The sequence below is a fragment of the Lepisosteus platostomus genome, chromosome 1, assembly GCF_059453375.1.
Source record: "Lepisosteus platostomus isolate fLepPlt1 chromosome 1, fLepPlt1.hap1, whole genome shotgun sequence".
Lineage (NCBI taxonomy): Eukaryota > Metazoa > Chordata > Actinopteri > Semionotiformes > Lepisosteidae > Lepisosteus > Lepisosteus platostomus.
Genome location: NC_142611.1, coordinates 68,834,741 through 68,859,612, shown reverse-complemented (window position 1 = coordinate 68,859,612; position 24,872 = coordinate 68,834,741). Strand labels below are relative to the sequence as shown.

The 24,872-nt window shown below is 44.8% G+C and overlaps 3 protein-coding genes and 1 long non-coding RNA gene across 9 annotated transcripts; 1 reads left to right on the top strand and 3 right to left on the bottom strand.

Annotated features, from left to right (window-relative positions):
• Positions 1-162: 162 nt before the first annotated feature.
• mcrs1 (microspherule protein 1) lies at positions 163-15,064 on the bottom strand. Of its 5 annotated transcripts, none has more exons than XM_088635026.1 (15): positions 14,844-15,064; positions 14,340-14,444; positions 12,484-12,637; positions 9,372-9,510; positions 8,499-8,663; positions 7,686-7,795; positions 6,880-7,021; positions 6,652-6,790; positions 5,973-6,048; positions 5,273-5,301; positions 4,902-4,994; positions 4,316-4,398; positions 3,818-3,905; positions 1,279-1,406; positions 163-853 (listed from the first exon to the last, which is right to left on the bottom strand). In XM_088635026.1, exons 2-15 carry the CDS (start codon positions 14,347-14,349, stop codon positions 767-769), a joined length of 1,443 nt encoding a protein of 480 aa, XP_088491152.1. In that variant the 5' UTR covers positions 14,350-14,444; positions 14,844-15,064; the 3' UTR covers positions 163-766. The 5 variants fall into 5 exon arrangements, with proteins under 5 accessions (XP_088491152.1, XP_088491187.1, XP_088491161.1 ...); XM_088635061.1 differs by having other exon boundaries at positions 6,913-7,021; XM_088635035.1 differs by having other exon boundaries at positions 14,340-14,441.
• Positions 15,065-16,107: 1,043 nt separating this feature from the next.
• Positions 16,108-18,890, top strand: LOC148678609 (single-pass membrane and coiled-coil domain-containing protein 3-like). 2 transcript variants are annotated; one of them, XM_088634944.1, is made up of 2 exons: positions 16,108-16,908; positions 17,662-18,890. In XM_088634944.1, the coding sequence occupies exon 2, from the start codon at positions 17,674-17,676 to the stop codon at positions 18,319-18,321; it is 648 nt and encodes a 215-aa protein (XP_088491070.1). In that variant the 5' UTR covers positions 16,108-16,908; positions 17,662-17,673; the 3' UTR covers positions 18,322-18,890. The 2 variants fall into 2 exon arrangements, with proteins under 2 accessions (XP_088491070.1, XP_088491078.1); XM_088634952.1 differs by lacking the exon at positions 16,108-16,908 and adding an exon at positions 16,931-17,398.
• Positions 18,891-19,926: 1,036 nt separating this feature from the next.
• On the bottom strand, positions 19,927-20,496 carry LOC148678608 (uncharacterized). Its single transcript, XR_015939509.1, has 2 exons — positions 20,365-20,496; positions 19,927-20,175 (listed from the first exon to the last, which is right to left on the bottom strand). It is a non-coding gene; the product is annotated as an uncharacterized LOC148678608 (long non-coding RNA).
• A 737-nt stretch (positions 20,497-21,233) lies between these two features.
• LOC148678607 (protein S100-B-like) lies at positions 21,234-23,761 on the bottom strand. The gene is made up of 4 exons (XM_088634930.1): positions 23,465-23,761; positions 22,325-22,429; positions 21,975-22,112; positions 21,234-21,682 (listed from the first exon to the last, which is right to left on the bottom strand). Exons 2-4 carry the CDS (start codon positions 22,403-22,405, stop codon positions 21,533-21,535), a joined length of 369 nt encoding a protein of 122 aa, XP_088491056.1. The 5' UTR covers positions 22,406-22,429; positions 23,465-23,761; the 3' UTR covers positions 21,234-21,532.
• Positions 23,762-24,872: the final 1,111 nt, after the last annotated feature.

The window sequence follows — 24,872 nt, the reverse complement described above, 5'->3', positions numbered from 1 at the left end:
CCAGGCTTTTTGCCGATCTGGTTCCAAATGTATTATTCTTCTGCCCTGAATTGATAAAGTAAGCAAAACAATTGTATTCTCTACCTGGTAGTGCAAGACATTATCCTGGTGTAGGTGTGCCAACTTTTTTTGTGTACATGGAAATGTAAAAGTCAGTCCAAACGCAGTTGCTTAATTTATTGTGCAGAGGTAGGAAGGCTGTCAGATGGCAGTGTAGGACATTGGGCAGAATATTATACTCAAAATGGGGAAAACATTCTGATGGGTTCTATTTTCATCAGCTCCTGCAGGCAGAAAGGCACAGCCTGTACCACTGGCACAGGAAAGTCAGTGGTGTTTTTCTGCTCTTATGAAATACCTTTTACAGCAAAAGACAAGCTTCACAGAAATTTTTGTATTTCAAAGGAGTTTAGTCCGCCTTCCTCTACAAATAAAACCATTAAAAAAAATGAATCTGGGTGTCATACAAAACAAAAGGTTGAGCTCTGCTCCACTAAGACTCAAGGAAACCAGAACACAAAAGCTCTAAGATACCGAGATGTAGGCTGTTTTATAAGACGGCTGTAAATACATGAAGCCTTCTTTCCACTGGTGCTAGAGCTGCCCATACACTCCCAGGAGTCCTTTAAGAGTCATTTTTCTAGTGTCTGGGGTCAATTACTGGGAAACAGAAGCACAAAGTGGTATAAACGAAGTCCATTGGTCCACCTTTTCTTGTGCTCCAATGCAGCTGCACACAGCCTCGTCCATCATCACAAGGTTAGTCTCACTGCTGGTTCATCTTGGCTGCCTCTGCTTTAATAAGAGCAATCAGCTCCTGGTTAATGAGGAAGACGAAACGCAGACCTGCAATCTGAGAGGAAGAGAGAAAAGGCAAAGGTTTTCCCCAAGGCTGCCATTACTGTCCTGGCCAGGAAGAGGAAAGAACAAATTCACGCGGCTGTTCGTAGCATTTTAATGATCTGCAAGCTACTGTGTCAAAAACTGGTCGTTGATATTTCCAAATTCAATCAGACCTTGCAGATCGATTTTTACCTTCCCCATTTGTTCCTTTGCCTTCAGTCACTGACCCTCTCTTTTCCCCACCCATAACCCTCACTTTGTCTGCATCCAGAACATGCCAACATCAGCCAGGTTGACCATTAGCACAACGGTATCCAGCTCAGGCAGCACACAGCTGCTACATGGCTATGCGACACCGCGCATCAGTCACACGCAAATTACTGAGGGCAGGCCAGAGTCCCCCAAGCCAGTATCTCCCCAGCTCTCTGTCCTTACCTCCACCACGGAGTTGTTGTTGAGCTTCCACTTGTTCCCCGAGAGGACAGGTCTGCCATCAATGTAGATGGGTCGGCGGCCCTCGTTGGCGATGAAGAAGTCCCCGTTGTTCTTCAGCTTAATGATCCCTGCGGGAAGAGGCAAGCTGTCAGCCTAGCTGGCCCTTAGTTTCCTCTCCTCCTGGATAGCCCTTGCCATCGTCAGGCACCCCGAGTGAAAACCGGGGCCCTAGAATCCCCACAATTTATTTGCACTCAGAAACAGAATCAGTAACATGAAGTAGGTTTTTAGAGATTTTGCTTATATATATACACACACACACACACACATGTTGACTCTGTTCTTACTCATTTTTATTTTATTTGTTTTGCTCATTGTGGAGAGCTTCAGATCAGTTCTTCCTGATCTCTCATCAGTAGATGCTTCAGCCAGGTGGATGGAAATGTCGTGGGCCTAGAGGAATGACTTTGTGCGAACCACAGATTAGGCTGGCTAAAACTGCTCTTTGCAAAGTAAGCGCTGACCTGGAGCATTAACCCAGTCAGAGGGCAAAGTTCTCTGTACCACCTGGTTCGCAAACAAACTAATCTTACCTTCTGGTGCTGTTGTTATGATGACCAAACAAGATACAAATCAATGCCGAGATAACAAGCTCGGATTTACAGTGTGCAAGGAAGGGAGCTGCCTGACATGCCAGCTGGTATTCAGAAAATCTTATCGTGCAGCATTCCCCTCCGGACATTAGTTTCTGGGGAAAAGGAGAAGTTACTTAAAGCACCTGCCAGCTTGCAGGGCAGCCATGGAGAGCAGTAGCTCCACTCCAAGCAATGACTCTCCTGTTAAGAGTCCTTCACAGTTTTACACGCTGTGAGCCCTACAGTGCCTATCAGACAGGATGTGCACACAGCCCAGGAGAGATATTTTAAGAAGAACGGTTAATTGAGCATCACAATCATCAGGTGACACTGATTTTTGATGCAACTTTTAAACAGAAGCTAAAAGGAAATAACCAGCTTCCTGTTTGTTAGTTTACTGGCTCAAAACATTTTATCCACTGTGCTGAAAGAGCAGGGATTTTTACATTTCTGACACATCCTCTACAGAACTGGTTTACAGCAAGGAAGGAACTGATTTGTTTGAAGGCAAAGCAGATGGGTGTCATGCTGTTTGCCCTAGGGTAAAACCTTCAGATCAGCTTGTAAAGTTCCCATAAACTATACTGTACCATAGAAAAACCTGAAAAACAAATGTTAAGCTAAGCAGACGATATTTCTTATTAATATCACCGCATTTTGTGGTTTCAGTGTTAAAATAGACCAATGGCTTTACACACATACAGATAAAGCAGCTCATAGAAGTGACAATTTATCACAATTTCAGAATATTATAACCTCTGCACCATAAGACAACTAATTTACTCATCAGTCACCGGCAAAGTCAACCCAGAGCACTTAGTCAAAACAAACAGTGGATCATAAGTAGTTCAGGTGGGTAGCTGTGTCAGCATGCGTAGGCTGCAAAGGAACAAGTAATAGGTTTATTCCATGCTGGAAAAAAAGAAGAAAGAAGAAAGAGAACTCATCGTTTCGGCCGTGGAGCCTTCTTCAGGTGTGAAGGTTCTTCACACCTGAAGAAGGCTCCACGGCCGAAACGTTGAGTTCTCGTTGTATACATTGTATTCCCTTTCTTCTTTTTTTCTGTTCCTTTGCAGTGGATCATAAACCACATTACGCATATGGAAACTACTTATGTGTTTAAAACTGAGAATAACAACTGCATCTTTACCAAAAGGGTGATAGGAGTGTGGACCAAGATGCCCAGCTATGTTGTTGAAGCTGATACTCCAGTTTCTTTCAACAACAGCTGATGAAATCCTTGGATAAATTAGCTACTACCAAACAAGACAGACAGGCCAAATGGCCTCCTCTTGTTTGTAGTCTTTTCTATTTTTTTTCTTAAGACTCTTGGGTACAGTAAACCTATTTTTATTTTATTAACTAGCACACCTGGTAGACCTAGTCTGATGTCATTATTCTGTCGTGCAGGGCAGCAGATGTTCACGCAAGTAGGGGGACACGCTGCTGTGTGCTGGTCTCAAATCACTGCTTCCATGTTTTTACGGCAAATTCAGGTGTGACGTTTAACCCAGGGGTAACAAGCCAGTTCCAGTTGACGTGTTGCATCTGCTGTAGCTGAACTTCTCCATGTGGTGACAGAGAGGGCTGGAAGCCCAGGAAGGAGTGGGGCACAAGAATCACCTCTGCTGACATCACAGCACACCTCACACACCAAGCGTTTACTGTACTTACTTGGGGACTCAGAACTTTGAAGAGTGCTGTGCTTAACGGTGCATATATCTTTACCGTTACTGCACAAACTTCACAAACGCTGGACAACAGACTGTAGTCACAAAGTCGTGTTAACATCTCTGAAACTCCTGGTCGGTTCCCCCTGCCTGTCATGATTATCTGTTGTGAAAAGCTTTATTTTCGTAAGAAAAGGAGAGGGATTGAAACAGGCGTGCAGAAGACTGACATACCTTGTTTCCGGGATATCTTCCAGGCTGGGCCCTCCAGGGACAGGTCCACGTCGATCTGCTTGTCCTTGGTGGCTCGGCCCAGGGTGATCTGCAAGGGCAGACAGGATCAGTGAGAAGTTGCCAGGTGCTGATCATGTAGGCTCACAGCCTTGACAAGCTTCCACAGCACACATGCGGATCTCTAGCACAGCCCGTTGTGAAGTGCTGTGGTTGCAGAACACATGAACACACAGTGAAGAGCACAGGCCTTGAATTAAAGACAGGTTGTGCTGAAGGTAAGTGATGCAGGGGTCTACACCCTGGTTTGGGGAAGAGTCAATCAGGCCTATCAATTTTGAAACGGGAATTATGATGATCTGATAAGACAAACCATGCTAACCAGAGTAAGCTATTAGTTTTCAGTATAAGGGATTGTTGGCTTCAGTTCTAGAAAAGCAATGGAGCTGCTAAAAAAATACAGCAGTGATCAATACAACCCTAAATCTGAGCATTAGTTACCTCTCGAGACCTCATCAGGTAGCGTACCATCCTCCCACGCAGAGCTGCCAGCGTCTGGTTGTCAAAGTCTGGAGAGTTCATCCCTGCAAGCATTGAAAGTTAGAGCTGCGGTTCTCCGGCTGAGGAAATCACACATGTGTGAACAGCAGGGGCGAATAGAAATTCTACGGCTTTCCATTGAAATCTGCACAGCAAACAATGCTGCCGGGAGTGTTTACACTGACAGGGATGGTTATCCCTCAGAGCCCAACTCTCAGCTGCAGGAGCAAGGAAAGCTTTGCGTTCAAATTGCGAGCTGCCTGAGGCTTAAAACCAGAGTTGCAGAAGATATCCCACACGAGCTTCAAGCGGACGTGCAGGAGCTCCAGTGACAGAGGTGTATTTTCACGTTTAGAAACCCTTCGAATCTGACATGCACAAGGTGAAAAGGTGCACAAGAGGCAAAAGAATCTTCATTCCACTCAAGCGGCAGTTTTGCACAGTGTTGCATGCTGGGAGAGGCTACGGGGCAGCTGGGGCTTGTACTCCCAGCCCGCGAGAGTGAGAAAGAGGGCAGCGGTGGCGCCGAGGGGCGCAGGGGGCTCACCGGTGATACTGTCCACCAGCACCTGCCAGCGCGGCAGCTCCTGCTCCAGCTGCCGGATCTCCCTCTTCTGGTGCCGGTCGGCAATCATCAGCTCTGGAACCGGAGACAGAAGAGAGTCAGGCTCCGTAAACACAGCAGCGGCTCAAGGGCAGATCAAAGCACGCATGCCTCCAACGCAGTTCTGTAAGAAGAAGCTGTAGCATCCCAGATCAGATTTCACAACCAGGAGCCGGGCCGTTCATCCCGTTGTTATTATTATTACAAAGCTGCATCGTCAGCTGTAAATGGGATTAAAAGCTCCCCTGACAGGCCCTATAACAGAAATTAAAAAATTCAACCCACTGTTGCGAGGTTATGCGAGCTGTGCTTACCGTGCTCCAAGACCTCATCTCTGCTCTCCCTGAGGAAAGAGGAAGAGAGTCAAGGTCAGTTCACACAGCACTGTGGAAATCAGTCCCAATAGGCCCACCTGCTAGTTGAGACTAGATTGTAAAGAGAACAACCTGGTTCTGTAAGAAAGGGAGTATAATCTGAGTATCACTCAGTTCTGGAGTAGACACTAGAACCAGAGTTCACTTTAAAGTGCCCTGGGTTCCCCTGGCATGAACTGCAGCATGTAAAAACACTATTTTATTAAAGTGCGTCATTTAAATAACGCAAACGTTAATCAGTGTGTATTTGTTTAAGAGCTTACACATGCATGTTTCTGCAGCAATCCTGTCACACCCCATTTTTAACACCTGCTCCAGGTGTGACCGGTATAATGAGGCAGAGAACAAGACCTGGCTCACTGTACATGCACTTTGCCAGATAACCCAGGCACACAAAACTTCACTCTTAAATTAGTCCTTTTCCAAAACTATGACAAAGCCCTTCTGGCAAACACTTCGAATGACTTGATGTGTATAAATTAAAATGGATAAAGTTGACAAAGCAAAAGGACTGTGCATTAAAATTGACCTGCTTGACACAATCCTAGAGCGAATATGGGTTCATTAAGGGTTTTGCTCCATTGAACACTGTGCACAAGACGGTGTGCAAGATCAACCTGCTCAACTCTGGTGATCTTACTTCAGTTTGGCATCATCGACGAGCTGCTCTGCATCAGAGAAGTTGAGCACTTGATCTCCTTTTGGGAGGGGCTGAACTGTAACAACAACATTATCGTTTTCAGAGAAAACAACAGAAAACAAACAGATTTCACCTCCTATAAAAACTTAAGGTAAATATCAGTATAATTTAGACACGCATTGAGCAACCATTCTTTGTTAACAACTGCATAGAAGAACATTTAAAACTAAGGACAGGAAGCACTTCTGTCATCAGGGATTTGTGGGAGTATGGAACAAGCTATTTTTTTTCATCAGTTAGGCTGATTTCTTTCAAGATGTGATACTTGCATCAATTGACTACTAGCTACCAAATGGGCTAGATGGTAATTAACACAAGAGGTCAGTGAGAGAACAAATTAAAACCACTCTTAACATCTTGAAAAGCGAAAAGATGTTTTTACAGTGCGTTAAAGCAATGTGTGAGTTGAGACCATTCGGCCTTTGGCAAAATCGAGTGCTTGAAGTTTTTACGATGCCACCTATCTCTAAACCTCTGTCTAGTACTCTTTGACAAGTGTCTCAGAGAGTTTCTGGACACCTGTGAATCCTTTCACACCATCACCTGCGGTGCACAGAAACCACCTGCCAGTTCTATTCCACCTTGGAAATCTAAAGCGTCTTCCAAGCCGTCCACTCACCGGTCTGATCCTCCAGCAGGTAGTACTGCTTGAGCAGCTGCCAGTGCACCATCAGGCTCTTGGCTGTGCGCGAGGGATAGAAGACGCCAGGGTGTTTACTCAGCAGCTCCTGAAACACCTCCAGCTTGGGCTGACTGGTCTGCAACACGAGCACAAGAGATCATTAGTCCTGGACTGGTGAAGTACCGCTCCACAAGTCAAGCTGTACTCAAGCCGGGTGTCACTTACGGATTTGAGCCACGTGAACCCAACCCCACTCACCGAGGGGATTTTGGCCAGCAGAGCCTCTTCCGCCCGGCTGAACAGTGCTTTGCTCTGGATGGCGGCGATGGCCTCGGGGTGCAGCTGGCGCATGGCCTGCCAGGCCAATCTGGAGAGAGAGAACCCGAGAGACTGAAGAGCAGAGAGGACAACAGGGCAGAGGCAGGATGACGGGCAGGGAAGAGGCCGAGAGACAGAAGGAAGGCACAGGCGCAGGAAGAAGAGTGAGGGATGGAGAGATTTAGAAAGAAAGGATCTAGGGAGCAGGACAGGCATGAAGGAGAGAAAAGACAAATGAGATAGAAAAAGGCCAAGGACAAGTCAAGACAGACAAGGACAGATATGAGCACAATAAATCACTGAAGTGTATCCTTAAGGGAAAGGGCTGGAGAAATGCTGCATTCAATTAAATGTTACAAATACCAACATTAGGAAGCAATCTATTTCAATTATACTTATCAAGTAACAGTAAGGCAAGAAAAGGACTCTAAATGTCAATGCAATTAATAATGCATCAGTGTGGGAAGTGTGAAGATAAAGGTCTGTCTCTGGCTTCCAGAGCTGAGATCTGGGTTGTGACTGAAATTCCTGTTTAAGCCTGACCCAGGTAATACACATCAGTACATCAAACTGATGGTGGCAGAGTAAATACAGCTGTGATTCCAGCTAGACAAATTTGTGGCAGCTTGTAAACACCCTAAATGGATCAAACTGCTATGCAGTGAAGAGGGCCAGGGAAAACAGTATTTCCAAGATTATCAAGCAGCTCTTACTTGGAGATGACAGGGTCGTACAGCAGAGCATACCACCGCTCCTGAATCTCCCTCAGGGTGAACCGGCAGCTGAACTTCACCCCCAGGTGAACAGCAGTCAGGTCTGTTGTCTGAAACCACACACAATGTGCAGCCTATGATACACATCACTCACTGATATATATGCCTCTTTTCACAGGCTAGGAACTCTTCGCAATACAAATCCAGCACAAGGAAACAAACACAAGCAGGGCAGTTTTCATAGCCCTCTGTGGATCTGGCCCAGATAGCCAATGAAAAGCTAAAGCTACTGCAAAAAAAGCTGACTGTTTGTCCCTAAAAAAGATAAGGCATTTTTGAGAAATCATTCCAAGAGACAGTGGCGCTTGCAGTAACAATTGCGGAGTCAGAGTTTGTGGTCCGGCACATGCAGATTCCATACTGAGTGTGCACGATGTACACTGGTATCAGCTTAGGTCTCATCAGCACCCCAGTGTGTGTCTATATCACATTTGTTACACCACACAAAAAGTATTAGTGTTAATACGATGTTTAAGTGCACTTAGGTGTTTGTATAGTGTACTGTACAACAGAAGCAAGCATGCCGAGTTTGTCCACACTAATTTGTACAGAATATCACCATAGTGATGTGCAAGTCTCTATAGTGCATATCCAAAGCTTATCGGTTCGTATTGTGTATACATTGCTTAGCAGCATATCTGTATCACGGTCTGTATGCTGCACAGAAGTGTTTACACAGCATGTTGACAGTGTATATCAGTGAGACCGTGTTTACAGTATGTAGCACCGTGTCAGTGTCAGTGTCAGTCTGACCTGCAGCACTGCGTTGATGAGCAGCAGGTCATCAGTGGGTTTCCAGCGCCCCAGGTCTTTGGTGATCTGCAGTGGCTGTTTGCTCTTCTTCACCCTCTTGGTGATGGGAGTAGGTGCAGCCACAGTGGTCAGAGGGGGCACCGGCGTGCTGCTGGACTTTGACACCTTCATGGTAAGAGAGGAGTCAGACAGGGACCTGGACTATCTGATGTACAGCGAAGCGAGCTTCCTCTATTTCTGAAGCCAGCCAACTCTTCCCTGGAAGAACCACCACCTCAGAGCTCCCCAGCACACAGTGGGCAGTGCTGCAGCTTGAACAGTGAGCAGGCAAACTTCAGGCTACAAGGCCTATGCCGTATCCTGACAAGAGCTTTATATCAGAACATTAGCTAGAGTCCTAAACGAAGGTTTAATAGCAAATTTTAGATCTACAGCAAAAATAAAAAAACAGAAAGTGCTGTTTTCTTTTTACTATAACTGCATGCTTTCTGCAGTCGATTCCCCCGCAAGACCTGATTTACAGCCGCATGCTGTTGCTGATCTCCCAGGATAACTGCACTCCACACTATCAGTGTGACAGGTGACAGGAAACTGTGGTTTACCTCACACTCACACCTCCGGTCGCCTGTGCCATTCCACAGCAGCATAAACTCAAATGTGCGTGTGTTATCTTAAATCAGAATTGAAATGACTATGTAATACACATGCATAGCTCTCCAATAGCTTAACAGCATGAGCTCACTAATTTTGAAAAACCTAACACACATTCAGAAACAGACCCCGTCTGAAGCAGCGTGTCTATTTCTAGCTCTTGCACATGATTGTACTCTGAGCCTCAGTGTGGTGCCACCTCCACGTCTCCATGTCTGTTACCTTCTTCTTCTCATTGGAAGAGGGCTCACTGCCAGAGCAGCGCGCCGGCTCTATCACTGGGGGGCCCTTCACCCGACTGGACGATTTGGCCAGGCTGCTCTCCACCAGTTCGTCATCAAACTTCTTACGTTTAATAGACCTTGAGAGAAGGAAGGGAATCCCTTAGTGCCTTAAGAGATCTGCAGGTTTGTACATGTGGAAGATATCCTTAATGCAAATAAGACTTCTTTGTTCTTTTTCATCCACCTCAAACATGAGCGATTTCAGGGATACACATCCCTCTAGAGTAACAGTCCTTAACCTTACTGCAGCCTGCACCCTCGTGGTTCTCAAAAATATGTTCTCACACCCCTGATCACAAATCAGTGGGGCAGTCCTCTAAACTTAAGACATAAAATAACTAAAGAACATTTATTTTAACTTTGCAGTAAAACTAAGAATACATTAAAAACTCCATACTTTTTTAAAATAAAACAAAGTAGTTGTCCTTACATGCCAATGCTTAATTTGTGTTTTTTGATGATTTACCTCCTAAAAAAACCCAGGGGGTGTGTGCATCCCAGGTTAAAAACCACTGCTCTAGAGCTTCACACAAAATAACATATTTCAACAGTTAATGATCACTCATTCAACACCTAACTTTACAAGTGTGTAAACAACGGCTGGGCAACACTTTACTACTGATGCAGCATTTTTTAAAAACTTTTGGTGAACAGCATTGCTAATACACGAAAAACAGTTCCAGTACATCTTGGAACTAGGGATTACAATGCAACAATGCTAGAACATGACCTTTAGTGCAAACTGGCAATAGCATCTTCCTCTTCAGAACGATTTCACCAGAACTCATAGAGCTGAGCTTGTTTTTGTAGCTGAAGTTGCCACAGGACGAGATGTGTGTGACCAAACGTGTTAACCGCTTGCGTGTCAGAGATGGAGAAAGAGTCTGAGAAGGTTAGACAAACCTTTTTGTGAGAACTTCCGTTAACAGGACATGGCTATCTCTTTTGCACATGTCTGAAGGACTGTGCATACAACTGCCTTTGACTGTTTAAAGATAGCGGGTATGAGTCGCGCTGACCTGGACGAGCGAGCGAATTTCGGACTCCTCCTCTGCTGGAGGCCCAGCTCATGGCGCGAGTCTCTCCCCGAGTGTTTTTACTACATGAGTCAGTCCGTGTGGGTTTCAGGCTCATCTTAATGAGCCCTGTCCTTTGCATCCTCCCCTGCTGTAAGCCTAATTAGCACAAAGCCTGAGCAAGAAGTGAAGTGTGTGCAGACACAGGAAGAAAATGAAATCATCTTTTTAAAAGACTGTGTGCAGATAATGAAGGAAATGCAAGATGTTTTGAGCCTAAAGCAGACAGAATCACCAGAGCTCTTCCAATAACTTTACATCAATGTCAAGGAGTATTAAACAGTCACAACAGGGTTGTAGAACTTGTCCTTATGTGGGTTTCTGTTGTGATGTTTTTTATAAAGAGATCATAAGCCATAAGAATAAAAATCAAGCAGCACAATCTGATTTTTCTCTAGAGAACAATTAAAATCATCAGTGTGCTTTTGCGTTAAAAAATCAGTAAATCAGTAAAAGCCACATGATTTCCTTTTTTTTAGTTTTAACTACGGTCTCCTTCAAAATGCAAAGCACAAAAAGGGAGAATTCTGGAAATTATAATAGCTTTCCTCACCTCCGATGTTCTAAAGCTAAAAGGTTGAATAGCTTACATTCTAGCTAAGTTCTCAACTGGCTAATGAACTCATTACTGCAACAAGCTAGGCTCCTTTTCGGGGCTTAAACAGGAAACAACTGCAAGACACCCAGCCTGCTGGTCTGTAGCCTCAAGGCCCAATAAAGGGGAAGACTTCTGTATAAGTCTTCTACACTGTATGCACCTATACAATGTTTTGGACTATAAGTAGTTCCAATAGGAACACTCTCCAGATTCTCCTTCTGAAGTAGGAATTAACTGGTATAGGCCTGCAACTTCTCACAAAAAACAAAATTATTTTATGTAACCTCATTGTAAGAATTATTTAATTAACTGTTAAAGAACACTTTTTATCTAGGTATCAAATAAGTTGAATGGGTAATGTATCACACATCAATTCAACATATCTTCAATTTTATAGTACTCTGCACGAGCATGAGCCAATAATGAGATAAACTACATGAAAGGAGGTAGATCTATTATAAAAGCAAGAACCCCCCTCTGTTCTTCAATGTAAATAGTGTAGTGCAGGAGCGGTCACCTTCCTGAAATCCAGTGTGAATCATTCACGACAGCCAGGCGTTTATCATTATGTTAAAGAACGACAGGTGGTCAAATCCTGCATTGAGGAAGGACAGAAAGGTTTAATCCTGGTGCTGTGAATGTGAGCGCAGAACCGCGGGCAGGAGAGAACAGAACACACGAGTGTGCCCACAGTACTGAGGTCAGGAGGGAACTGAATGCACAAGTGTGCCCACAGTACTGAAGTCAGGAGGGAACTGAACGCACGAGTGTGCCCACAGTACTTGGGCCAGGAGGGAACTGAACGCACGAGTGTGCCCACAGTACTGGGGTCAGGAGGGAACTGAACGCACAAGTATGCCCACAGTACTGGGGCCAGGAGGGAACTGAACGCACAAGTGTGCCCACAGTACTGGAGTCAGGAGGGAACTGAACGCACAAGTGTGCCCACAGTACTGGGGCCAGGAGGGAACTGAACACACGAGTGTGCCCACAGGACTGGGGCCAGGAGGGAACTGAACACATGAGTGTGGCTGCAGAACCGCAGCTGGAGGGAACTGAACATACGAGTGTGCGCTAAAGAACTGCAGGCAGGAGGGAACTGAACGCACAAGTGTGCCCACAGAACCACGGGCAGGAGGGAACTGAACGCACAAGTGTGCCCACAGAACCGCAGGCAGGAGGGAACTGAACGCACAAGTGTGCCCACAGAACCGCGGGCAGGAGGGAACTGAAAGCACAAGTGTGCCCACAGAACTGCAGGCAGGAGGGAACTGAACGCACGAGTGTGCACGCAGTACCGCGGGCAGGAGTGAACTGAACTCATGACTGTGTGCGTGACTGTGCTGACTCAGTAAGCCAGGGTGTGGTGGGCTGACCTGGACGAGCTGCGTCGTTTGGGCACTCCTCCAGAGAAGGCCTGGGCAGCAGTTCTCTTCGTGTCCTTCCCCAAGGCCAGATCCTCATCCTCGGAGCGACTCTGCACCGCAGCACACCCCGCTGATCCTGGCACTACGCTCGCACCCTGTAGATCTACACACCACACATTAAGGTTAATTAAATACCACTCTTGCAAATCTATTCAGCTGCAAGCTTTTCACTGGTTTGACTAATTGACAAAGAATTTAACTATATTATAATATACCTGTAACAGAGACCAGCAGTGGTATGGACTGCAGGCAGCAGTATTTGGACTGCTGCTATTTGATGCCAATAAGACTATCTTAATTTATTTTGTTTTTTATTGTTTACCTAATTACCTTGCCATAAACTGTAGAAGAAAACAACTTCCAGTGAGGAGAAGCAGTCTTATTACATTATAAACATCCAGCCTTGTGAATACATCTCTCTTAATATTGCTCTCGACTTCAAGACAGTTTTGCCAACAAATACTACTTACTCGTTAACTCTGCATGCAGGTCACGTGGGAATATTTCTGCACTGAAATGTCTGCTGCACAACTTCCATTTATTCACTTGTACATCGCATTACATTAGTCAGTACAGTGTGTAGTGAACAGGAAGGGACGCTTCACGTCACAATTTGTGGGAACTCGAATGCGAGTTTGCGAAAACACGGCGACGTACGGTACTTTCACAAAGGTCACGCTTTTGTGTTTAATTAAAAATGTCATTTTTTTTCCTATAATGTCAATGAATTTGTTTTGTTACTGAGATTGAATAACCAGCCTGATCAATTGGGACTGCAGTTAACCTTTAATAAGGGGATTAATTATTAATTAGCCTCTGACTGAACAAACAACAGGAGACACAGAGACACAGTCCTGCATGACAGGAGTTGAGAATGACCTATTATTTTTATTATTACTAAGTCTACCACATCCAGATGTTTGTAAGGCTGGAGTCATTCCAAGTCATTCCCTACAGACATGCTTTTCCAGATCCTAACACAACAGGAGAGTGAGATACTGGTGCTGTTGCAGCACACTGGAGAAACAGCAGGCAGACAGCAGCCTGGAAGGTCACCCCCTTGAAGAACGCACAGTGATATCTTCATAATCAAGGCACAGACATTGCAGCTTCATCCAAAGGCAATGGACCTAACAAGTGTAAATAACAAACTGTGCTGCACTTAGCGATGTGCATCTCTTCTAAGAGTGGGATACAGGAAATGCTGTAAAAGACACCTGTTCATCAAGAGACTTCCAGAGTTAATCCAGTCATCATCATCAAAGTAACTTCTTAAAGCACTTAACAGTAAGAAAAAAGGTCAACAAGGAGAAGATATAACAAAATGAGCAAAACTAAAAACAAGGTTTTAGAATGCAGAGGAAGATACAAGGGGCAAACATAAAACTAATGAAGTAAAAGCCTTTCCGAAGAAGAAGGTTTTGAGTCTTGATTTGAAAGTGCTCAGGGAAGGTGACTCTCTGATGTCCTTGGGGATAGAATTTGAGAGCTTTGAGGCATTTGAGAGAAGGCCCTGTCACCTATAGAGTGTAGACAAGCTTGGGGGATAAACAGCAGACCAGAGTCAGACAAACAAAGGTTGCAAGGTGTGAAAAAGGAAAACAGCAGCTTAGACAGGCACTGAGGTGTGAAGCCATGTAGAGCCTTCTAGGTGAGCATGACGATTTTAAAGTCAACACAGAACCTGACAGGATTCCAGGACAGGAGTAAGGAGATCACTTGCATGTGACCTGGCCAAGATCACCACAGGTGAAGAACCTCTCTTTCAGCCCAGTCACTCCAGTGAGGTTTCTGGTGGGACTTACCCTGCTCCATAGCCTGCACTCAGTCCCTCTGCTTCAATCAGCCTGCCTGCTCATTTGCTCCTCAGGGATCAGTCCGCCTGCCTGTAAACTAGCGTTCGCCCCCTGCTGAAAGGAAGGGGAGGCACACAACAATCACTTTCCCTGCCAGAATCAATCCACGCGATGTCAGCGTGGTGGTTCAATATCCTTTAGTGTTTAACAAACAATACTTAAAAAACGAAAGAGAAGCAAAGTTTTTTTCTTACAAAAAATAATGTAATGTTTGAATAAAACACAAAGATTTATTTTAATGTAGCCAGGTTTAAAAAATGAACGTGAATTAGTCTATAAATCGAGACTAGTATTTTTACATTAACACTTCTATTCCGCATAAAATGAGAAAGCACAGCATTTCACTTCTCTGTTTTAAGAATAATTTTCATATTTAAAGTATGTATTTTCATCTATATCCACCTCTGAAACTTTGGTTGCAAGATGTTGTTTACAAAAGCACAGGTATCTTACCCGACCTCGGAATCTCTATCCGCTTCCTGCCAAATTACTCTTCTAACTCCCGTTTTGAAACCCAGGCCAAAAAGTAATACATTAAACGTGTCCACCTCTTTTACACATAATCCATTTTTATAATTGCACTGTAGGATTAAGTAAAACTACCGTAAAAGGAACAATACAAACATCACCGCTCCTAGACACAAACACTTCCCGGGTCATACGGAAATGACGTTTTGGGTCATTCCTGAAGTCATGTGACATTGTTCGTTGTAGTGGCGGAAGTAGGGAGCAAAAACTTGGAGATGTTGCCTCAGTTTAATGAATGATTATTGTTGCACTGTAATTGTTGTTTATTCCTTCTATTCCTTTTGTTAAACAAAAATAGATAGCCTGTAAACAACAATCTCTGGACTTTGGTTCGTCTAAATGATATCAGTAAAATCTCGATGTCATTTTCTATGTTCGACAATGTTTTGTATTTGTTGCAATTAATTACGTCAATGAGAAACGTTTATGTCGGCTAAACGGGGCAAATTATAGTTTTTTTATCATCGGAGGACAGAACAGAAGCTGGTCAAGAAGAAAATAATGATCAGATTAATTGGCGTCTTTAAATTGCCCTGTATATTAGTGTGCACATGAAGGACTGGTGGGTTCGGCTCCAGTTTACCACGTCTTTACTTATTGTTTGACAAAAACTTTATACCTCAATGTATACCAATCTAAAAATTAGTACACACTCTAACATAGCATAAAATATATACGAAGTTAAACACATTCTTAAAAGGATGAGTGTCCGTTTTCAATCATTTCACTGTGCAAGTGGTTGCTGGTGCTGGAATTGCACGGTGAAAGATTGCCACTTGCTGTAGTCCGTATCTATTTTCCCTGTCCTGGCTCTGAAACTGCGATAGTCCAGTTCTCCGCAGAAGCTCGAGGGAATAGGTGTTTTTCCTCCTCAGCACCTGTAAAGGGGGTGTTTTGTGCACATTTTTTGTTTTCATTGTTTACTTTTTTTAATATAAAGCACTTTGAGAAGTCACTTTTAAAGGTGCTTTATAAAATAATGTTGTTGTTGTTGTTCTTGTTATTATTATTATTATTATTATTATTATTATTATTATTATTATTATTATTATTATTATTCAGTTCTTTTAGCATGAATATCATGTCAGTTATGTCTGGACTGGATATCAGAGAAGTTACTGTATATGTTTTTAATGTGAGTACCTCAGTACTTGCAAAAGCAGGTTCTGTGCTCTGCAGGATTTCCACATTTGCCTCCGGGAGACGCTACCAAAACCAAAACTGCTCAACAACTGAATGGCTTCTTCCTCATGGCCCTCACTCTGCTTCACCAGAACACGTGTATACGGATGTAGTGTGTTTATAACTGTGGACCTGTGTATGTTCTTTGCGTGGAGTGAATATGTATTATTGATTGTTTCCATGTTTTTGCACCAAACTGCCAGATTAAATTCCTTATATATGTAATTTACTTGGCAAATGAAGTGATAACTGATTTGAAAACCCTCAAAGGGCACCGACAAAAGTCTACCCAACAGTGAAACACAACCCAGAGGGCACAAGTGGAAAATAAAGAAGTGCATCTTAAACTGAGAACAACGCCTTTACACAAAAGGTGGTGGGAGTCTGGAACAAGCTAGCTGGATTTGTTTGTGGTGGCTGCTAGCCTGGCTTGTTTTAAGAAACGGCTGGACGAGATCCTCTGATCAATTAGTTAGTTAATGCCAATAATCCACAGCGCAATTCTAGAACCGCTTCCTGTTAGAAGCGTATTGTGGGCTACCACAAAGGCTATTGTGATGTGTAGCGCTATTGGCCAGCGCCCCTGCGGTCACACTTGTCTGCGGAACACCTGCCTGCCAGTTTTCGGACGATCCCCACCTACTGGACCCGAAAACAAAGAGACAAATGATTGTTTTGATGGTCACTGGCCTGTCTCCCGAGCCTCGCTCAAACCCGCTGACGCACCGATTCGCTCCGCAGTTCTCCGGTGGCGCGCAGAAAGGATGACACGGAACGGGTGACAAGTTAAAACATTCAAGGAGGCCGTGTGAGTATGACGTCTCTCTTTCCTCTGCGCAGCAGATTGCTATGCCTTGGAGGTGCGAATGATTTATGATTGAGCAAGCTCTCATGTCGCAGACCTTCACTTTAAAATATCTACACCCGGTGAGAGTGCGGTGCTAAAGCGCTGAACAGCCGACGGAAAGACCCTTATCCGTTCTGGAAAGAGCGGCCGAACTACAGTAGTTGAATCGATAGTCACAAAGCAGTTTTGAAATACAGTTCTCCTGTATCTTTGTTTTCAAACTCAAACGTGTTTTGTTCTTCATTCACAAGCATAATCGTCCCCCGAACTTGATTTCCTAAGGATTTCTATATCACAGAGCCGCTGTTATCTACGATTTGCGAAGTACATAGGCTACTATTCAATGAGCATCGTATTCTAAACCAAGACTCCTTTTACTTTGGCTCCAAACTGAAAACGAAGCGTGGTGTGTTTTTAATGTGCGTCAATACAACTGCGATCTCCAATTTGGGTGAGCACTGGACAACAACAACAACAAAAAAAAACAAAGTTAAAAAAGATTCCTTAACATTTGCACTACAATTAGCAACGAATTAATGGACTTAATATATTTTTAGTGAATGATTCAACTCTAGGTGAAGGTGTAGTCGTGGAACCCTAAAACTGTATAGATGAAATATAGATGAAACTTGGTTTTGTAGAGGGCTCGGTTTGTAACTGAAAAGTGGAGTGGGACACCAGTGGTTTGGAATCTCCTGCCGTCTCTCTTTCCAGATCCTAGTGGAGATGTCCTGGAGCGACACGTTCTTCCCGGCCAACCCCAGGCGCCGCGAGGAGGTCGTCCGCTTAAGCCGGGAGCTGCTCACCCTGATGGAGGGAAACTTCAGGGCCACCAGCCGGCTGGCGGGGCTTCTGAACCAGCAGCTCAAGATCTCCGTCGATCAGCACAAGAGCGTCAAGGAGAACTGCGAGGCGCTTATCGCCGCCATCGCCGGCATCCAGAGCGAGGTGGCCAGGATTGACGAGCGGCTGAGGGACAAACTGGAACCCGCGCTCTACCGCAGGCTTCACAATCTGACCGTTCCCATTTCCGAGCGCGTCAAGGTGGCGAGCAAGGTTTTCAGCAGCGCGTTCGGGATCCTGAGGACTGGCGCGGCCGCCGTCCCGCTGATCAGCAAGGGGGCGGTGCTAAGCCGGATGGTGGCCAGCCTGGGCCGGATCGGCAGCAGTGTTGTGTCCACGGTGGCCCTGGGCGTGCTGGGGCTGGGCGTGGACATGCTCGTCAGCGCCATCCTGGGAGCCGTGGAGCGAGACAACCTGGAGCGAGTCATCCAGGAGTACAGGGAGGCGCTGGCGGATTTCAGACCTGCCTCGGAACAGTATCAGGCTAACATCACGGACGTCATAGCAACGGTCAAAGCCATGCAGGGGTAACAACTAGTACTACAGAGGAGGGGTACCTAGCATTTGGCACCTGACCCAAGGTTGTTGCCCTCAACCCCTCTTCCCAAGATAAGTTGGCTTTCACTTGTGCAGACACATCCCTCTATTTGAGTTATCTCTGCTCTTTATGACTAAAACCTTATTTTAGGACTTTCTTTGCTTAAATCCAGTTTAATTTACTGCATAACAATTCTTAATTTAAGTGTGGTAATTCTGTTTTTTTATTTTTACAGATTTATTACATCATAATTAGATAGTGTGTGTTTTAGATGATTGGATCTAAGATGATTTTTAATGTTTTAAAAATGAACTCCCGAAGTTTACTGAACTTGAACTTTATTGCCATATGGAACCGGTACCTGTACTGGTACAATGGAATTCTTACTTACAGAAAGCCTCTCGATTGTTAAAACAAGTGTGAAAACACAAAGTTCATCAAGACAATATACACACAAACAGTAGACAATGTACAAGTAAACAAGTAAACAGTGTGAATGTAAACAATGCAGACGTGTAAACAATGACTGGAGATGTGCAATAAATAAGAAATCATAATGAGATCGATGGTGTAGGTGTGGTCCGAGGGGCATGGCTAAATGTGTTCGCCAGTCGCACTGCTTGTGGGTAGAAGCTATTGAAGAATCTGGTGGTCAGTGTCCGTATGCTCTTGGATCTCTTGCCTGAGGGCAGTGGGGTGAAGAGCTCATGCCCGGGGTGGTGACTGTCCTCTGTGATGGCCAGAATTCTACCACGGCAGCGGTCCTCAAAGAGCTGTTTAATCTGGGTGAGACCACAGCCGATGATCTTCTGGGCCATATTGACCATTCTCTACTGTAAGGTGAAGCGGGCAGGAGAACCAGATTTGTGATGCACAGGTCTCCGAAACTCTCCTGTATAGCACATCGCACAGAGGCCTGTCTCATTTTAACTTCTCCAGCTCTGGGGAAATCCATCTTCCAGGTGTGGACTGAAATGTTTGTCAGTCTTCCCTGTGAAATGCGTTTGAAATTTGCCTTTTGCAGTCACAAGCAGTTCTTCTGTTTTTCAGGAGCAGTAATGTGGAATGTGGGCTCTGCTGAAGCTGTAAAATTGTATCTGCTTCATATTAATTGGGGAAGAATTACTGCTTAATCTTGTCCTTAATCTTGTCTGCAATTAATCATTTCATCATTCTGCAAATTGCTAAGCCTTTCAGACTACAAATGCTAGATTGCTTTAGAAACATAGTCTAAAGGTTCCTGTCTGGCTCCATAGCTCCACAAAGCACTTTCAGACTTGAAAGGGTTTGCAATTTCAGTTAATGCATAAGTGATTCATTATAGTTTAGGCCAAAATGATGTAATTCATTTTTTTGGTATTGGGGACAACAGTGTACTAGAATCTTAATATAATAATAATGAAACAAAAACAATATTGACATGTCACAATTCCTAGTATAGTTTAGTTTTCGATATTGCTTTTGCAGCTTTTCAAATTCTCTTTTGATCTTTCTGCTAAGGCATGCCCTGCTCCAGATCTCATCCCAGTCTAGGTGACCAGGTCATCACTGGCTCTGGTCCTTAAAAGGAGTCTGACAGATCATACTAGCAAAAAACATGAAGCAAACCAAATGTTTTTCTTTGCCATCTGAGAATTACATTAATACATTATTAATACATGTAATAATGCTACTAATTTGTAAATGAGGATGTGGTTAAAAGGCTATTAAGCAGAATCACATGATTTCAGAGCGCTGTGTCTTCACTCTGATAAACAGGACATCCCATTGTCCTCTGTCAGTACATTCTCCTGCCTTGGTAACCAATGACAGTGCATAACCAGCGGACAATTGGAGCCTAATGCTCTCTGACATGTGGAAGCAGTGCTAGATCATGTTCACGTTTCCTGTTGTACCCTTCCGAGTCCTGTATGAGGTCATTTTCCACACCGCATTCCACATTCTCCTGGGTCTTTTCTTTTGGTCACTGAAAGCATTCTGATGGGCTCTTTTTCACACACACACACACACACACACACACACACACACACACACACACAATTTGTCACTTCATATGACAATGACACAATAACAGAAACTGTTCAAGTATAGGGAGCTGTGTCAGCATGCGCAGGCTGCAAAGGAACAAGTAAAGGTTTATTCCACACTGAAAAGAGAAGAAAGGAAACACAACGGCTGTGGAGCACACCCGAAGAAGGCTCCACAGCCGAAAGGTTGTGTTTCTTTTCTTCTCTTTTCAGCAGGGAATAAACCTTTACTTGTTCCATTACAGGAATTGTTGTGCTGTGTTTTTTATTGTGCTAATAGCTGGTATTTCTGGAATGAAAAATGACCAGCGGAATATACTGATACACATTCACCGCATGTGCTCTGTGGGCACACAGAGGCCAACACAGGAAGAAATAAAAGAGATCTGGGAACTTTTGGAGGGAATGGCAATCTCTGCGTGGAGAGATAAGAATTCCTGTAGCAGGGGTTCTCCTCCCTGGTTCCGGGGGTCCGATAACATGAGTCCAGGAACAGAGGGAGACAGAGCTGGGAGCTCTGATCCCTTTGACCTCTGAACGTTGGAACTTTCAGATTATATGGGAATTTGCTCCTATCCTTCAGCTGCACATGGGCAGCCCACTTCCTTGACTGGTTTGACTGGCGCCTCCTGGGCCACACCTGCCCTCAGCCAGTAGTTACTAAGTTTATGTTTGGCGTGTCGGCTGAGGTTTTTCATGTCAATGACTTCCTCTTGTTTCCTCTTACGTTAAGACAGTTCCTCTCTTGCCTTTTAATGTTGTTTGCTGTTTGCTTGCGCGTCCGGCACGGCTACACTCTGCCAAAGAGTTTGTCAGATTGTTCCATGTTGTTGTTTTTGTTGTTAAAAGTAAGAGCAGTGTGATTCACAGTCAAATCATGAGCTTATTAATGTGTCCTTTATTAATTGTGTCATTCGCTTTAGGCGGATTGGACCCCAGCATATACAGGATTTAGAACCACATGGATTCACACAAAGTCTTCTTTCTTATATCTGTCTTTCTGATTGCTAAAAGCCTTTATATGGCAACAAATGGAACAGCTATTACACACAGACTTTATATACAGGGAGGTAAAAACAGGATGCACACACACCTCTGACTGATAATAAATAATAATGTACCAATAGAACTCAGCCCCCCCTAGTAATAGGTCCCCACCCCCTGCCTCTTAGCCCCCTCAACCACGGTGATCCGGGATAAAGAGCTCGTGACATGCGGATGTCACCATGGCCACCAGAGCGATGAACTCCTGGAAGTCGATCTCCAGGTCTCCATTCTGATCCAGATCTGTGAACAGCTGGTCCAGCGTGTCCGGCTCCTGGATTTTCTGACGAGACAGAGGAAGAGAGCGGGGGTTCGGAGAGTGCTGGGGAAAGAGGGGGGGCTGTGGTGCAACAGCGATAATTCGAGAGAGAATGATGGAGAAAGGGGCATGTGTGAGAAAAGGCTGCAGGAGAGAGTGAGGGAGGTCAAGAGAGAGACTGAGGCTGGGGAGGTGGAGGCTTGTTTGTCAGATGCTGGGATAAGGCAGTACAATATTTGGGGTGTGGCCCCCCCCACACCTGGTCCTGGCCCTGCCCAGCCCCCCCCCCCCCCCCCCCATATAGGCCCCGCCTTACCAGAATGAAGTGAGACATCTCATTGTTAATCAGCTCCTTTAGCTCCGCCTTCTTCAGCTTGCGCTTGTGCCCCGAGTACTTGTGGAAGACCTTGATGATGGAGACCATGGAGTTCTCCAGCTCAGACATGTTTCTCTGCTACAGACAGACAGAACAGGAGGTCACAGAACAGCAACAGGACTCACTGCTGAGGTTCAAAAGTGAGCGCAGGCCAATGGGAGGCTGTGAAATCAACTGTGCCAGTTTATGTGAGCATGAAGAACACGCTGTTCTGGACTCTATGAAAATCAACCTGCCCTTGGTCTCTGTTGCTGCAAAACAACGTATTTGCGGAAATCAAATGCACTTACTTCGTTTGCCATGAAGAAACAGCACGTGGATCTTCTGCTTTTGCGTTCTCGTAGAAACACAGAGAAGCTCCCAGTGAACATAGACTTTTCACTTCCCTGCAGAACCTATAAAACAGCCACAGTTACACGTATTCAAGATAGAGGAAGACAACCGGAGTCCTAAATGTTCATGTCCTGCTCCTATACTGCATATCTTGCCCCAGATAGCTGATTCCAAGAAGGCAGAGAGACAGCCGAGCCTGGCGTGAGTAGAGTAATTGGAGAGGAGCAGCTCCCTTCCTCAACCGGACCAGGGATTGTACGCTGGGAGAGACAGTTCTTTAAAGCAGCCAGTCCAGCCTGTCTTGGCACATAATCTTTACCTTTACCACATTATCAATCTTATCAATAACACTGAGATCACCGCTGACAGGAATGATTGTATTACAGAGTAAATAACCCCATCACTATGGATTTAATCATTCAAAGAGAAATCAGCTCACAAAATGTGCCTACAAAGTCCAGGTTTGTACCTTTAGAGCGATTCACCACAAAACCTCTTCTCCTCTGAAAGCTCCTTCTTTGCTGTCAGGCAGCCATACGCGCTTCACACGACAGTCAATACTCAGTACACTCAGGTTACGCACAGGCAGCCTCCCTGACTCTCCTGTCAATATCGCAGGAAATCCTTCTCTGTGTTCCACAAGGCCATGAGCCAGACAGCAATCATTACTAAAGACGCAGCAATGCCCAGAGCTAAATCTAAATCAAGTCGGCAGCAACACCATTCTGAACCACAGCAGCAGTAACAACAACAGCAACAATATTGCTAATGACAAGTAATAGGTTTATTCCATGCTGAAAAAAAGAAGAAAAAACACAATGTTTCGGCCGTGGAGCCTTCTTCAGGTGTGAGCAGACGGCTCCACGGCCGAAACATTGTGTTTTCTTTCTTCTTTTTTTTCAGCATGGAATAAACCTATTACTTGTTCCTTTGCAGCCTACGCATACTGATACAGCAATCCACCTGAACTACATATGGCTAATGAGGCCGACCGTGATGATGATATATGTGATTCATAAGTTTCTATTTGCAATTGCAATCAACACCATCTTCATCATCATGGTGATGAATTTACAGGTCCCCTCCCAGGACTTTACCTTTGTGCTGGAGATCCTCTTTCCTCCTGCCCTCTCAGTTCATTCTCTCCACCGAGGGACCTGCCGTCCTCTGAAGGCTCTGGTGAAGTATCTGTCCAAACTGTCACGGACTCGCTGACTCGCGCTCTTCCAGAAAGGCTCCACCTCGGCTGAATCAGTGGGTCCACTCCTCTGAGCCAGCGCAGAGCCTTCCTGCCTCCTGAGAAGACCACACCTCAACTCAGTGGTCAGGCTTTTAAAGCACTAATGGGCAGGGCGATGGCTGAGGCAGCTGTGGCTGGGCTCTTAGGAGCAGGAGAGCAGACAGGCAGGGGCAGAAAGCTCTGCTCTAATGAGCTTAGTCATTCCCAGACCACATGCAGACCGGAGATGGAAGATGAAGTTACAGGCAATAATTCATTATTGAAAGCCTGTGATGTTTTCAGCAGTTGTTCACTAAGATGTCACATGCCACAAATGCTGTCTTTTCTTTCTACATTGGGAAAATATGAAAACAAATTAATAGTTCCTGGTAATAATAATTATCTCCGTTCCTCCATTTCCTGTTCTCAGGAACAGCATGATCTCACCAGCTTTTGTAAATAACATCTGCAGAACCCCTCTCTGCTTCATTATTGACAATTGCCTGATGCTTTTATCCGAAGCAAGTTACATCTGCATCCATTCAGACAGCTGGGCTTGAGCCCATGAGCCTCTACACCAGAGACCTCTCCACTCCTCCACACTGCCTCCAGTCCCTGTTCTCTCCTGATCTCTCCGAGCATTTCATTTCACAGCTAGAATTTCAAAACTGCACGCAGACCAGGTCAAACATTTTATAATAATAATAAACTTTATTTTATATAGCACCTTTCTTCTCAAAGCACTTTACAGAACAAAACAAATACACATTATAAACACAATGAAAATACACAATGAGAGGAGACAGTAGATAGGTTTACTGAATACAGTAGGAGCAAAGGGATAACCAGTTAAGTAAAAGCCCTTCTAAAACAGAAGGTTTTGACTTTACATTTGAAGTGTTTTAGGGAAGGTGACCTTCTGCTCTCCTTAGGGATAGAGTTCCAGAGGTTTGGGGTATAACAGGAGAAGGCCCTGTCACCCATAGAGTGTAGATGGACTTGTGGACAGACAGGAGACCAGAATGAGAAGAGCGAAGGTTGTGAGGTGGGGAGTATGGTGAAAGTAGCTCAGACAGATACTGAGGTGCCAAGCCATGCAGAGCCTTATAGGTGAGCATGAGGATTTTGAAGTCGACACGAAACCTGACAAAAGCCAGTGCAAGGATTCCAGGATAGGAGTAATGTGATCACTTGCACTAGACCTGGGCAGGATTCTGGACATACTGGAGTTTTAGTAAGTAATCCAAGCCAGAAGGAGTTTAAACCTGGGGACCTGGCATTGGCAA